We start from the raw sequence: 15,326 nt of genomic DNA, 5'->3' as shown, positions 1-15,326 counted from the left end.
TCACCCACTCCTTGGAATATATCTTTGGTAGATAAAGAGTTCAGGTTGATAAATTATCTCTCTGAATATTGACTAAAATAAAGATACTGTTTTTAAATTTCTTTTGGTTTTCATTATAGTTCATTTCCTGTACATAATTTCAAACTTGTCTTTTATTTCTTGAAATACATTAACTATACTTCTTCTATGTTCTTTTGAATTTACAGTTTCTTGGGCTTTGTTTCATCCAACTCTGACAGATGGTGACTTTTTTGCTTATGTGTTTTATGGTTTTCTTTTTATTTTTCCTTTCTCTCTCTCTCGCTCTCATAACTGTGAATTCTGTTCTTCCATGTGACTCTTAAATGGATACTCTCAAGGATTGTTAGAAGTGCCTTTCTAGTTCCTTTCTTGGAGATAGGCATGCATTTGTTTCTGCTAGTCACTTAAGGTACTACCAATCCAAAACCATTTTAAACTAAATTATCTGGTTGAGATGAATTTTCAGGGTACAAAGTAGTATGGCTTCAAGAGTCAAATCCACATGATGCACAATTATGACTTCTCAGAGGAGATTGTTATTTTCCCTCCAGTACTAATTTCAAAATAATCTGGTTTCCTTGCAGCCTCTTTGCTGGGGTAAAGTGTATTTGTCCTTCAACCTAAGATGAATGTTTGGCCTGTTGCCTATCCTGGCGCTCTAAAGGAGTCTCTATTTAGACTTCCTCACAGAAAGGTCCCAACTTTTCTCTCCTGTCTCCCACTCTCCATGTGGCTTTCCTGGGAGAAGATCAATCTATTCAATCTTTTCTCTTGAGGGAATTAACTAATGACGTTAATTCCCTCAAGAGAAAGCCAGCTTTGGGATCTGGTTACCTCCCACGGTTCTTTATTTACTTCCTTTTAGATTTCTGTGGATTCCTTCCATTCTTCTCAGCCCAGCAAAGCAATATAAAAGATGGGTAAAATATATTTTGTGCAGCCTTTAAATAAATTCGAAATTGTTTTTTCAAAAGTGTCAGCCAAATGATCTAATCTGCTGTATCGCTGGCAATAGAAGATATAGTTCTAAAATATAACTAACCATATTAAATTAAATAAAACATCTTTTGCATAGGTAAGCAGATACATGTATATATTTTTGTATTTCGTCTTTTGCACATGAAAGGTAGCATAGTCTACATAATTATCAATCTTTAAAAAATTGTCTCGATTTGGAATCATAGCAAGAAAGTCTTTCTTAAATAACTCAATTTCACAACAAAAATTATATACTTTAGTGACAAAATTATAATAAAACCCAAATAGACTGAGAAAATTTTCTGTCCATATCAACAAAGACTAAGGGTTAAAAACAATGAAAGAATTATACAGTTTTTTACACTTATTAAAGTATGAATTTCTTCTCAGTCAGTAGAAATAATTAAATTTCTGAAATTGATGTAATGAGAAATATAACTTAAATAACATTTAAATATGTCAGAAGTTCTAACAGAATTTAAAAACGTACATTCATATAAGCAAGGAGGAAAAAAGTTCTATGTGGTTTTTTCACATAGAACATTTAGCAGAAGATAAAAACAAAACTAAATACCAAAAAGCACTAAAATTAAAACATAAAATGTTATTATGGAAATCATTATGTGATTATAACAAAATTACTTGTAAAGAAGATCCAACTGTTAAAAGAAAAAAATTAGATTAGATCAAGTTAAAAACCAAACTGTCTTTTATTCTGGCACATTGAAGTTTCTGAAGCAAAATGGAGAAAATGGACAGAAAAACAGTAGTATTTTTAATTATTGAGAGATCAAGAAAACAACTTAGAAGGGGCTATCAATACATTATTATTTATCCAAATAATACACGTATTAAACTCAGTGTATTAGGTTAGGATTTACCAACTTGTGGTTCCTTTTCTTTACTGGGCTAGACCCTAACTTTAATGTATTTAATTTCTGTCTAAGAATTCTTAATGGGATTCCTATAATGGCTAAAAACAAAGGAAACTGGAGGGCTCAGAAGACAGGAAGATGAAGGAAAGTTTGAAACTTCCAAAAGACTTGTTGAATGGTTGTGACCAAAATGCTGATAGTGATATGGATAGTGAAGTCCAGGCTGAGGTGGTCTCAGATGGAGATGTGGCCTGGCTGCTCCTAGCCATGCACATATTGTTCACAAAGAGAAGGTTTTGTGTTTAAAAGGGAAGCAGAATGTAAAAGTTTAGAATATCTTTAGCCTGACCATGTTGTAGAAAGGAAAAACCCATTTTCTGTGGAGAAATTCAAGCCACTGGCTGCAGAAATTTGCATAAGAGAAGCCGAATATTAATCACCAAGACAATAGGGAAAATGTCTCCAGGACATTTCAGAGATCCTCACAGCAGATCTCTGTGTGAAGAGATCACAGGTCCCTCCCATCGCAGGTCCAGAGGCCTAGGAAAAATGGTTTCATGGACCAAGCCCAAGGACCTGCTGCTCCGAACATGGTGTCCTGTGTCCCAGTCACTTCAGCTCTAGCTGTGGTATGCAGAAGGCAAGAGTTTGGGAGCCTCCACGCAGATTTCAGAGGATGATAGAAATGCCTGGATATCCAGGCAGAAGTCTGCTGCAGGGGCAGAGCCCTCATGGAGAACCTCTGCTAGTGCAGTGCAGAGGAGAAATGTGGGAATAGGTACCCCACACAGAGTCCCTACTGGGGTACTGTCTAGTGGAGCTGTGAGAAGAGGGCCACTGTCCTCCAGACCTTAGAATGGTAGATCCACCAACAGCTTCCACTGTGCGCCTGGATTAGCAGCAGGCATTGAACGCCAGCCCATGAAAGCAGCTGCAGGGGCCATACCCTGCAGAACCACAGGGGCAGAGCTGTGGCTGTGGACTTAGGAGCCCACCCCTTGCATCAGCATGCACTGGATGTGAGACATGGAGTCAAAGGAGATTATTTTGGGGCCTTCATATTTAATGACTGTCCTACTGGGTTCTGGACTTGTACAGGGCCTGTACCCCATTTGTTTGGGCCAGTTTCTTCCTTTCGGAATGGGAGCATTTACCCAATGCTTGTACCCCAAACAAGTAACTAACTCGTTTGTGATTTTACAGGCTCACAGGTGGAAGGGCCTTGCATTGTCTCAGATGAGACTTTAGACTTGGACTTTTTTTTTTTTTTCTTTTTTTGAGACAGAGCCTTGCTGTGTCACCCAGGCTGGAGCGCAGTGATATAGTCTTGGCTCATTGCAACCTTGAAAGAGTTGGACTTTCAAGTTAATGCTGGAGGGAATTAAGACTTTGAAGGACTGTGGGGAAGACCTGATTGGTCTTGAAATGTGAGAAGGACATGATATTTGGGAGAGGCCAGAGGTAGAATGATATGGTTTGACTCTGTTTCCCCACCAAAATCTCATGTCAAATTGTAATCACCACATATCAAGGGAAGTACCTGGTGGGAGGTGACTGGATCATGAGGGCGGATTTCCCCCTTGCTTTTCTCATGTTAGTGAATGTGTTCTCACAAGGTCTGATGGTTTAAAAAGTGTGTGGCACTTCCTGTCATGCACTCCCTCTCCTGCCACCATGTGAAGAAGTTGCTTGCTTCCCCTTTCCCTTCCGCCGTGATTATAAGTTTCCTGAGGCCTCACAGTCATGCTTCCTTTTAAGCCTGCGGAACTGTGAGTCAATTAAACCTCTTTTATTCATAAATTACCCAGTCTCAGGTAGTTCTTTCTAGCAGTGTGAGAACAGACTAATACACAGACAAACCATTTACTAAACTGACGAAAAAAGAGAAACATAATTATATATGTTTAATAATTTAAAAACAAAACAATAGATATAATGAAAATTAGAAATTATGAGGGATTATTTTTACTAACAAATGTGAAAACCTAGATAAAAATGAACAGTTTTCAAGGAAAATATAAATTATCCTATTAAATACAAATAATAATAGAAAACTTATTAGTCCAGTAGCCAAGGAGGAAATTGAAGACACTGTTGAAATACTACCTTTCTACAAACCAGTAGGGCATTGATTCATCTGACTGTTTTTGGGCATCAGTCATCACCAGGCACCATGTTAACCCGGGGAGACAGTGATAAGCCCGACAACCTGGGCTCCTGTACCTGCGTTGTGCATTTGCTACTGGGGCAGCCCTTTAAGAAGGAGAATTCCTGTGCTCGTTATACTTTTTCAGAACTTAGGAAAAAAGGAAAACTTCCCAGTAAGTAGTTTAGCATTGAAATAATTTTGCTTCTGGAGTTAGATTGTGTGAGTTCTGTTTCACCACTTAATAATTGTGTAATTAATAGTTGTGTGACTTGGCAAGATTCTTAAACTTTATAAACCTTAATTTACCATTTACCCTCCATTAGTTAAATGTTACACCATAAATGCTGTTTGTTTAACAAACCATTTAAAACATCTGTTAAGTACCAAAAAACTGTGCTAAATTGCTGAGCATACAAAACCAAAATTATTTCTCACATCAAAGAATGTACAAGCAGTAGGGGAGATAGAAAAATCAACAGCTAGTTACAGCACATGATTTTTATGTGCCAACAGAGAGGAGCTCAAGGGCTCTGTGACCATGAATTTGATGGGGCTGCAGCACATAAAAACAGATTGGATGATGAGAAGACAATATTTGAGTGGGGATTTAAGACCTCTCACTTAGTAGATGAGAGGGGAAAATAAAGGATGTGTTTTGGGCAGAAGAAGCAATTTCTGAGAAATCTGGGGTTAGCAAAGAAAACAATGTATGTTGTATACTGGCCCATAGCAATGTCTGCTATAGACAAAAGTGCTCTCGAGATGTTTTTTGGGAAAAAATAACTTTTTCATGACTGAATTTTTGCTTAATTCAACTTTTGTTGTCTGTATGGCTATACTTAGTTACGTGTATAACATACCTGATGATATTATCTTTATAGTCTTCCACTGTTATCTATCAGAGTTGTTTGTGAAAGCTGAAAACCTTATGTACTTTATACCTGAAAATTTTTAATTCAAAAGTAAATTTATTGATTTTATATATATATTATATTAAAAATAACCTTTCCATAATTTACAGGTTTGATAAGTTAGTTAAGCAGTTGCTTGTTGTTGTTATTTATAAACGAGCAACTAGATGACTCTAGAGTCCTAGATTCATAGAATGTTAAAGCTAAAAGAGACACTTCCAAATTTTTTAATCTAATCTTTTCATTTTAGTGATGAGGTAGCCAAGGTCTCTTACGGGTAATGACTGTCCGAGTTCACGCAGCTAGTCAAAAGCTAAAGGCTAGGCTCTCATTCCAAAGCCACTGTGCCCTCCACAAAGAGCAGCTGTGCCCTTTCCACCATGGCACGATACCTCTTTTAAGAACATAGCTTCCTCCTGCCCCTTTGTTACTTGATTTTTATTACCCACATACTGGGAAGAACACATTTCAGTTTTGTTACTTGGGATACAATTGGGAAAAATGGAAGAGCAAAAGAATCTTAAGTTTTACCTTCAGTATGTATATGTTAAACATTCACCAGAAATACTGCATTCTTCGTATCCAGAGCTGGTAGTTTATAGTAATTGTTTGCCTTTTTCAAGTGCACAGTGAACTTCAGCAGATTTATTTTTAAGAATTATGCAAACAAAGTTAGTCATCCATATATCAAGTTCCAGGTAAATGTGGGAACTATTTACTTAACGGCCATCTACGTAGATCTAAATTTGTTTACTATCCAGTGCCATCTAGTGTCTAAAAGGATAATAGCTTATTGGTAAACTTAAATACTTTTTTTTTCTTTTTAAAAAGTGTTTCTAAAATTTAACTGGTTGTGAGTTGAAGTCTTAACATTGAAATGAAGTCTCATGAATAAAGTGATGTTTGAATTGTGCACGGAAAGAAAGATGAAAGCAAGTATTAACCAAGTGAAGTAAACATCTATTTGGCTGATATCAATGAATTGTATTTTTCTATTTCATTAAAAGATGGTGTTTTTATAAATTGTATTAGTCTATTCTCTTGTTCATTTTCGACCAAATCTATTTATTTCCCAAAATTTACATTTTTATAATTTGAATGTTTTTTAATTCCTTTATTGAACCAACCTATTGATTATGACTTGTGCACCCAATCTTTTCTAGTTTAAATTATCTCACTTTAGAAATAGATATAAAAATTTGCTGTTACCACAAAAATATTAGCTACTTCATAATGAGTTTCTTAGAAAAATTAAAAAGCTGATTCCTCCCCTAGGACTTCTGGCCTCTGATAGGATTGATTTTCTGCTCTTTGGGCAATCTCATCAATGCTAGTTGAGAGGTGGAGGGACTAGTGGTCACCATCACCTCTAGAACTCTCAAGTACTAAAGAACTGCAGCAGCCTTTGGTCAAGTAGCTATCCTGAAGGCAATTATTTTCTTCTTTGGAAATGATAGAGGTGGCTAATGTTTGAAACTTTAAAGTTTCTCCTTGTCGTTTAGTTGTGGTTTTTATCTCTAGCCTCTAAAAGATGTTTGTCCTGATTAAAGTTTTCGTATATTTATACAATAGTGGAGCAGGAATTAATCTTAGAGACTCAGTGCAACACTGGATATTATAGATAAATTTGGTATTATAAATATATGTATAAGAGGCTTAATAATACTTCTTAAAATAATGTCTGGTGTTTTCATTCATTCTTCTATGAAAGTAGCATAAGGTTTTTTATCTTATTAATCTGAATATCCCAGTTAAATCTTTAAGTCGACAATTATATTGATTGATTTTGAAAAATGAAGTCCCTATCTCCTATGTAAATGTTTTTAGAACTTATTTACATTAATCATTTATTAATGATTAATGCATTCATGTAGATACTTCACCAGTGAGAAATGCAAAGTATATATCTTTTTTTTTTTTTTTAAGCAGGGTCTTACTCTGTCACCCAGGCTAGAGTACAGTGGCACAATCTTAGCTCACTGTAACCTCAAACTCCTGGCTTCAAGTGATCCTCCCACCTCGGCCTCCTGAGTAGCTAGTGCTATAGGCATGCACCACCTCACCCAGCTAATTTTTAAATTTTTTGTAGAGGTGGGGTCTCACTATGTTGCCCAGGCTGAACTTGAACTCCTGGTTTCAAGCCGTCCTCCTGCCACAGCCTCCAAAAGCCCTGGGATTATAAGCATGAGTCACTGCGCCCAGGCCAAAGTGTGTAGCTTATAAAATAAATCATGATTATTTTGAAATACTAAGAACTAAGGATTTGCCTTGCCAAATCACAAAATGTACTGTAAACCTTTCATAATAATTAAAACAGTATGGTATACAAGTAAACCTAATGATACAGAATTGGGAATTCAGAAACAGACCCAAGTATATTTAAGGATAGGCCAGGCACGGTGGCTCACGCCTGTAATCCCAGCACTTTGGGAGGCTGAGGCGGGTGGATCACCTGAGGTCGGGAGTCCGAGACCAGCCTGACCAACATGGAGAAATCCCATCTCTACTAAAAATACAAAATTAGCTGGGCGTGGTGGCACATGCCTGTAATCCTAGCTACTCGGGAGGCTGAGGCAGGAGAATTGCTTGAACCTGGGAAGCGGAGGTTGCAGTGAGCCAGGATTACGTCATTGCACTCCAGCCTGGGCAACAAGAGTGAAACTCTGTCTCAAAAAAAAATTAAAAATTGAAAATTAAAAAAAGTGTATTTGAGGATGAAGTGTATGATGAAGGTTGCAGTTCAATCAGTGGGAAAATGATAATGATTCAGTCCATGACCTCCTACTTGACAGTATCTGTGGAATAAAGGGAGTTTAAATTAACATTTCCCTAGCCCTGAATATGTGTAAAATTCAACCTCTATTTTAGAGGTTCATTATTGACTTTTTATATTTGTAACAGGTAAGCTACCTATCAATGCATTCAACTGCAAAAATCATTTAAAAAAATGCTTCTGCAAAACATGTGATTCCAACCAGTGACTGATCCTCAATTAGAAACAGATATTAAAAAGGAGCTTTTGCAGGTAGATTGTTTGGAGGCAAACAAAACAAAAACAACAGAGAAGGGAACCACTAATATAAAGGAGAGAAAGTGTAGCCATGAAGACATGTCAGAAACAAGTGTGTGTTGTGAGGTTAGCCTTCATTTTCCCTTCTGCTGGACTTTTGGGCCTTCATATCACAATGTATTCAATGTTTTGTTAGCATTTATCCTCAGCTCTCATTGGAAACATTTCTGTTTGATTAATGTGAACAAAACTCGTGAGCTAATTAGGAAAACAAGTATAAAGTTTCCACTATAAAGTATTACTCGATTTTTGATAATTATTTTTTAACTACATAGAGAAGTTTTCCATATTCTAGCAAGTAGTTGAAAGACTTCGAAACCTTTTATTTTCAGCAAGCATAATAAATAGAAGGGCTTTCCATACACTCTCGGGTACAGTATTTGCTTATCTGTTGCTTTTGTATCGTATGAAACCTACACAGAAGCAATACATATTTTATAATACTGAATATATGATCATCTAATAATGTAGGAATGTATAAGATAGTCTGTTATTATGGGATTATGAAGCTATGTATAACTTGAACATGTGATTAAATTCAGCCTTAAAGGGCCTATGGCTAGGTCATAAAAAAAAGATGTGTGTTTTACATTTTCAAACAAACAAATGCAGCCAAAAACTATGACTCCCTCCATATCCCCCACAAAAACACAGAGCTACTGTTGGAAGCTTGCTCCAGAGTTCACCTTCTGTTTTTATTATGAACTGTTCTTCTTTAAGAGTTATCTAAACTACTCAGTTCAATTTATGTTCACTTCCTGCAGTTCCGTCTTTGGTACAGAAAAGGGACAGTTGCTTCCTTATAGTTTGAGAAAATCGTTGTCAATTCTAATTTTTCTTCATTCTAAATATACCACATTTAAAAATTTTTTTCTTGCATTCATCTCTTCTTTTTGTTCTTGAATTACCTTTCTACTCACTCTCTTAAGAAAGGGTGAAAAACTGAATTGTATTTGGACAATGATAGTTACTGAATCTAATGATAGTCTTACTCTATGCCATGTGTATATTGGTGCCTGATGTAATTATAGTAACTAGAAAATGGTTTTTCTAGCCTTTTAAAGAATAACTAAGTTGAAACTGTCATTCATCATATATGTAATTTTTTAATCCGTAAGTGTATACTTTCTATTTAAACATATTAAATAGCTTAGTTCTTTTTAAAATAATTACTTAAAATAAATTTTTCACATACATAGTACTTAATAGCAAATACAACTTAAGCACAGGTAGATATACTTGGAAATACAAGTATTTTGAACTTAGCTTCTAATCATTTATAATTGTTATTAATTTAAAGCACCCAGGGTTAAAGCAAAGCTTTGCTTTTCTCTCCCTTCCTCCTTGTTCATTAAACCAAGTTTATGGGGTTTATTAAGTCAAGTTAATGGGGTTCGTTCTCTTTTGATTTTAATATGTTTAAAGAAAGAGTTCTGTAATTTTACAAAGCTTAAAAACCACATACCTGATAAGTTAGTAGATATACCTGTCTCATCCTTAGAACTACCTTAGTAATAACAAGTATTGTAGAAAGGTGCTTAGGTTAAGGGCTGTCTAATACTTACTGCTTCAAATGGTCTTCATTCTTTGTTAGAGTAATCCAACATAAGATAAAAATAAAGTGAAGTCTGGGAAATTTATATTTTCAAATTTTGTAGATAATCATGACACAATTATGTCAAAATATTGCCCCCAATTTCTACATGATTTAAGTAGCAATTCTTATTTACTATAAAGTAATTTAAAAATATGTTTGGATTTCATCAAAATAACTGATTCTACTTTTAAAAAACAATTTATTTTAAAATAGTTTCAGGACATTACCTTCCCACCCAGTCACTTGAAAGGGAAAGATCACTCAGATTTTTCAAGATTTTTGCTCAGAGAACAGCAAATTTTTCATCTAGAGTTTTCTTAATGTGCAATTTTATAAACTAGGCAGTCGAAGTAATGTGAGTGAGTCTTATAAAGAGAAGGTTCTGAGAAGGGAAGATTTCTAATGAAAATGAAAAATATAATCAAATCACTTGACTTGCAGCTACTGATCCTATCTTCAGGTAACATGTATCAAGTCTGTAGGGAGGTTGGACCCTGTGTGTGTTTGTGGTGTGATAGAATTTGATCCCAATGACAGGATGCAATTTTTCTCATGTCATGATTTTCTATGTATCAAAATAGGAGGCTATTTGAAGAGTGTTTCTGTGCCTGTACATGCATTTAAGTTGTAAATTTGAGTGTGTATTTTTTGTGAATTGGAAATGTGAGATAGTTTCACTTTAGATAATCTGGTTTGATCATGGCAAAGCACCTTTCCTCATTTTATGACTCTTCTTTTAATTGGCTCACAGATTTATTATGAGTGTTGAGTAAGATTCACGTGTCTTTTTGTACTACGCACATGCACAGGAAAGTCTGTAAAACATCTTTTCTTCTCCCTAGAGCCTGTGCATATTCACACCACCTGGAATAAAGGAGGGAAAACCCCGCCTCATCCCTGCTGGGCCCATCACTCAGGGCACCACCGTCTCTGCTTATGTGGCCAAGTCCAGGAAAACATTGCTAGTAGAAGACATCCTTGGAGTAAGTGGCTTTTTGACTCTTTGTGATATTTTTGACCTAAAGTATTTAAGAGAGATGGCATATCATTTTGATGTTATAATTTAAATAGTTTCATTTTAAAAAGCACTAAAGCTAGTTACAGATCAAGATATTAATGTATAAGTTAATTTTTTGTACTCAGAAAATTCCCTTTACCCACTAAGAGCTAAATTTGCACAGTTCTTATTTCAACACGTGCCAGTACAGTTAAACACAAAAATACTGTATATATTTATATTAATGTAAACTAAATAATTACTGTTTTATGTTTCATATATTGCTAGGATGCATATGAATGAGTTAGCTATTGCTGTATGACAAACTACCTCAAGTTTTAGTGGTATCATACAGTAGCCACGTGTTATTTCTTATGAATCTAAGGACTGAGTTATTCTGCTGGTCTGGACTGCTGTCAGTTGGATTTGCCTATGCCTCTGAGGTCAGCTGGCCATCAGTTAGGTGCTGGCTGGCCTCTTATGCCCTCCGCTTTCCATGTGTCTTTCACCCCCTTCCAGTAAGGCTATCCTGGCATGTTTTTGTGAGGTAGCAGGAGTCTGAGAGAAGTAGTGGGAAACATGCAAGTGAGTTTTCAAGCCTCTGCTTACATGAAATTTACTACCCTCCCATTAGCCAGAGCAAATCACGTGGACAGGCCCAGACTCAGTATAGATGACTAACCAAGGACATAGATACAGAGAAACTAGACAAAGTGGAGCAGCCCTCAGTCTAGTCTTCCACAGTACATGTGGACATTTTAATGAAATTTTGTGACATGGAATATAGACTTTAAAGGTAACAAGGACACAGGTGTAAAAAAATTGCTCTAAGTGCTAATAGGAGCCATGAAACCTGGGTTTTAAGTTTGTTTTTTCCACCATTATTTGTATGACCTTGAATAAATTTGGTAGCTAGAGGAAGGAAGGAAGAGACAGAAGGAGAGAAGGGCAAGAAGGGAGGAAGGGAGGGAAGGAGAGAAGGAGGGCCCATGCTGTATAAGTTCTCATTTGAAAATGTTCTGTTGTGTATGTAAGCTTTCAAAAGATCTGTACATTCCAAGTACAGAGTTACACTATTTCGTGAAGTTCTAATTCATCCTGATAGCTTCTTACAGACAGTAGAAATTGAGTAAATAGAATTGATGCTTTTGATATTAATTCATTCAATTTCCCTGTACTTCTTTTTAGTAAATTTGCTAAGCCAGAAAATTATTAAAATCAAAGAACCAATTTCATTTCTTATGATAAATAATTGATCATTATTAGATGATTTGAATACTTAATATGGGCCTTTGAGATTCAATTAGAATGATTGTTATTAACATAACTTTTGTGTTACTGTAGGCTTAAAAGTAGAAAAAAAGTTTATATATAATTTTCTTCACATAGTGTTTACATTTGAAGTAATTTTCTCTGCGGCATTGTACCTGTAAACACCCTAAGACTGTTCTGGCACATATAAGATGATGAATAAATGCCAGCATTTATGAGTACTTTTATTATTATCATATGAAATTAACATTCATCATTCATTCATTAAATTTATGCTGCATAAGGATAAAGAAATAATTAAAGCAGTATTTGGGTATAAGTTCCATGAAAAAGTAAGCATTTTCTTACCTAAGATTTATGGTGGCTATCATCATTTATTTTTCCTTTGAAAAGTACTGCTTATTATTGATTACAAGTATCATGGCAATTTCTGATAGAAATAAGAATCATCACTTAATGATCATTTCACTGAATTTATGTCTTTTCGTCTTTTTATTTTTCAGGATGAACGATTTCCAAGAGGTACTGGACTGGAATCAGGGACTCGTATCCAGTCTGTTCTTTGCTTACCAATTGTGACTGCAATTGGTGACTTGATTGGTATTCTCGAGCTGTATCGGCACTGGGGCAAAGAAGCCTTCTGTCTTAGTCACCAGGAGGTGAGGCCTTTAAATGCTGCGTGTTAGAATTTTTAGTTGTACCTAGCTCATTGAAGGTGCTTGTTAGTATTGCTAAGTAATACTAAACTGAAAATACATGAATTATTATTTAAAATCACAATTTGCTTAACAGTGTTTTGATACTAATAATAATGATTTTTAAAATCTGTTTCTGTTTAGAGAGGAAACTGGTTACATAAGAAATATGGTCCTTTTGTTAAGTAAAATCCAGTATAACAATAAAAGGTATGCCGTACTCTGAGTCATAGAAAGTAGTAGAAGGACTTTGGAGACTTTTCGCACTCTGGTTGTCTTTATGTCTTCTTTAAAATGTCTTTTTCTTAGTTTATGTCCTGAATAAAAGGCTCTAGTGTCAAATACATTTGAGTTCCATTCACTACTGACTGAATAGGCTCATTAATACTAAAAGCAAATATTAAAATGATACATTTATCACATCCAGTATAAACCAGTTTCCTTCAGTGGCCTAACTCCTGTCCACTTGCCTGAATGAACCCATCTCCTGCTACCCCACCTGTCCCTCACTCACTCCAGCCACGCTGGATCCTCAGGCAAGGCTGACAGGCTACTTACTCAGGCCTTTGCATTTTTTTCTTCTCTCCACTTATGCCCCTCACGGCCACATCCTTTGGAATTTCCTTAAATGTTGCCTTCTCTATAAGGCCCTCCCTGAACACTTCATGTACATTTGAATGGCTCCTAGTCAATGCTTCTCTCTTCTTCTGCTTTTCCTCTGTAGCACCTGTCACTATCTAATCTATTATATGCTACACTTATTTCATTTCTTGTCCTTCTCCCTGAAGTACACTGAAGGCTACTCCATTTCTGTTATTTACTACAGTATCTCCGGCACCTAGAATAGTGCCTGGTACATAATAGACACTCATGAATATTTGTTGAATGAGTGAATAGTAAAAGAAGTAGAATAGCTAGTAATTTTGAGGAACTTGTTAGCTTGTGTATAAATATATATGTATGATTTTTACATTTTAGAAATATGTCATTATTTAAAGTGGTCATTAGATTGCTTTTCAATAGTATTTTTGTTAAACTGAAAAATAATAATTTTGTGAAAATCATTGGGCTACAGCTCTCTTAACAAAATCAGTTTGTTTTCCATTTTATCCAAAATTAAGATGAACAAGAGAACATTAAAGTCACTTAAATAGAAGGGGAAAATATGAAAGAAAAACCTTGTAAATATTTGGTGCCTTGTGTTTGGAAAATGTTCAAAAGCTCAGTGATCTCAGAAAATTCTTCATATACATGTATGCCCCAGTCCTTTGTTGAGATGACTACATGTAGTATATATATATATATGTGTGTGTGTGTGTGTGTGTGTGTGTGTGTGTGTGTGTGTGTGTGTGTATATAATGTATTATTACTTATAGGTATGTATTTCTCATTTTTTTTTTTAGGTTGCAACAGCAAATCTTGCCTGGGCTTCAGTAGCAATACATCAGGTGCAGGTGAGTCTTTGGGATGTTTTTGCAGGGGCTTTCTAAGGGAGAAGAGGTTTTTAGAGTGCAGCATTGAAGACTGGAATAGAGGTCAAGTCACCCCATGTGTTATTTTGGGATATTAGAATATCCCGTTATTTCTAGAAATTTTAACTTAGTCAGTTATATGTACTTACTCCCTGCCTTAAATATTTTGCAATTATATGTGTGTGCATTTATATACATATATATCTATATATAAAATAAACACATATATAATTTATGCAATAAATGGCATATGTCCTGCTGTAGTACTTGTTTTCCACTGAAAACCTAGAAACAATCACTTACTGGAGTTGCATTGATATTTTTATGATTCCATTTCCTAAATTAAATTTTTCTCTAAGTGATCTATGAAACATTCGAACTTTAAGATATCTGGTTCTCTTGAAGATACCTAATTTAAAATTCACCAACTACTTATAGTTTTACTGGTGGTTAGACTTCAAAGAACATGGTAGCAATACGGCATTCTTTGTATCTTCTCCTTCTCTCTTTTTATTTTTTTGGTGGTGGTTTTATTTTTCTATTTCTGTTTCAGCAAATTGAGGTTGATGAGGGAGGAACTGTATGCTAGGAAGAAAAATCGAGCTGTAGGATAATAGAAGGAGTAGAAAGGACTCGAATTATCAGATGTAGGTGGAATATGTGCTCTACTACAGTTTTTAGAAGTACAGTGTAAAGTAGTTCTAAAGAGGGACTTGGGAAGGCTATCCAGACCTGAATGCTGCTTCTATCACTTATTAATTCTGAAGCCTCAGTAAGGTTCCTAACATCTTTATAGCCCCATTATGAAATGTAAATTCCAAACGTATAGTATTTTGTGGTGCTTGAGACAATAAATACAAAGTGCTTAAAACAATGTTTAGCACATTTAAGTGTTCAGTAAATATTAATGGTTATTGATATTATTATTACATTATAATCCAAGTGATTGTGTTAGGCCTTCTTTCAATAAATAAGGCAATTAGTATTGTGGAAGTTTTATTTTTAAATAAGCAGAAATCTCTTATAATTGTAGCTATTATTTTATATGGTAGGTATGCAGAGGCCTTGCCAAACAGACAGAATTGAATGACTTCCTACTCGACGTATCAAAGTAAGTGTTCATTTCTAGGGATGTAGTAGCTCTTATTAATCGATGGTTTAAATTAAGGGCAGCCTGTGGCAGAAATAGACTATTGTCTGTTGCAGCTGATAACGGAAGACCCGTCTTTACAAGTAGTCTGGGAAGAACGGTTAATCATATTATGGATTGTAGAGTTATATTCTCATTC

At 35.3% G+C, this 15,326-nt stretch overlaps 1 protein-coding gene across 6 annotated transcripts in view; it reads left to right on the top strand.

The window, feature by feature from the left end:
* The window catches only part of PDE10A (phosphodiesterase 10A), a 662,241-nt gene that overhangs the window by 547,211 nt on the left and 99,704 nt on the right, over positions 1-15,326 (top strand). For all 6 annotated transcript variants that reach the window (XM_030809949.1, XM_030809952.1, XM_030809953.1 and 3 more), the window contains 4 exons: positions 10,444-10,584; positions 12,374-12,529; positions 13,969-14,019; positions 15,090-15,148. In XM_030809949.1, the coding sequence (XP_030665809.1) occupies positions 10,444-10,584; positions 12,374-12,529; positions 13,969-14,019; positions 15,090-15,148 (407 nt within the window). The remainder of the gene's footprint in view (positions 1-10,443; positions 10,585-12,373; positions 12,530-13,968; positions 14,020-15,089; positions 15,149-15,326) is intronic.

Source organism: Nomascus leucogenys, chromosome 3 (genome assembly GCF_006542625.1).
Source record: "Nomascus leucogenys isolate Asia chromosome 3, Asia_NLE_v1, whole genome shotgun sequence".
In the NCBI taxonomy this organism is placed as follows: Eukaryota; Metazoa; Chordata; class Mammalia; order Primates; family Hylobatidae; genus Nomascus; species Nomascus leucogenys.
The sequence above is the reverse complement of the archived record's forward strand: the minus strand, read 5'-3'. Positions and strand labels throughout refer to the sequence as shown.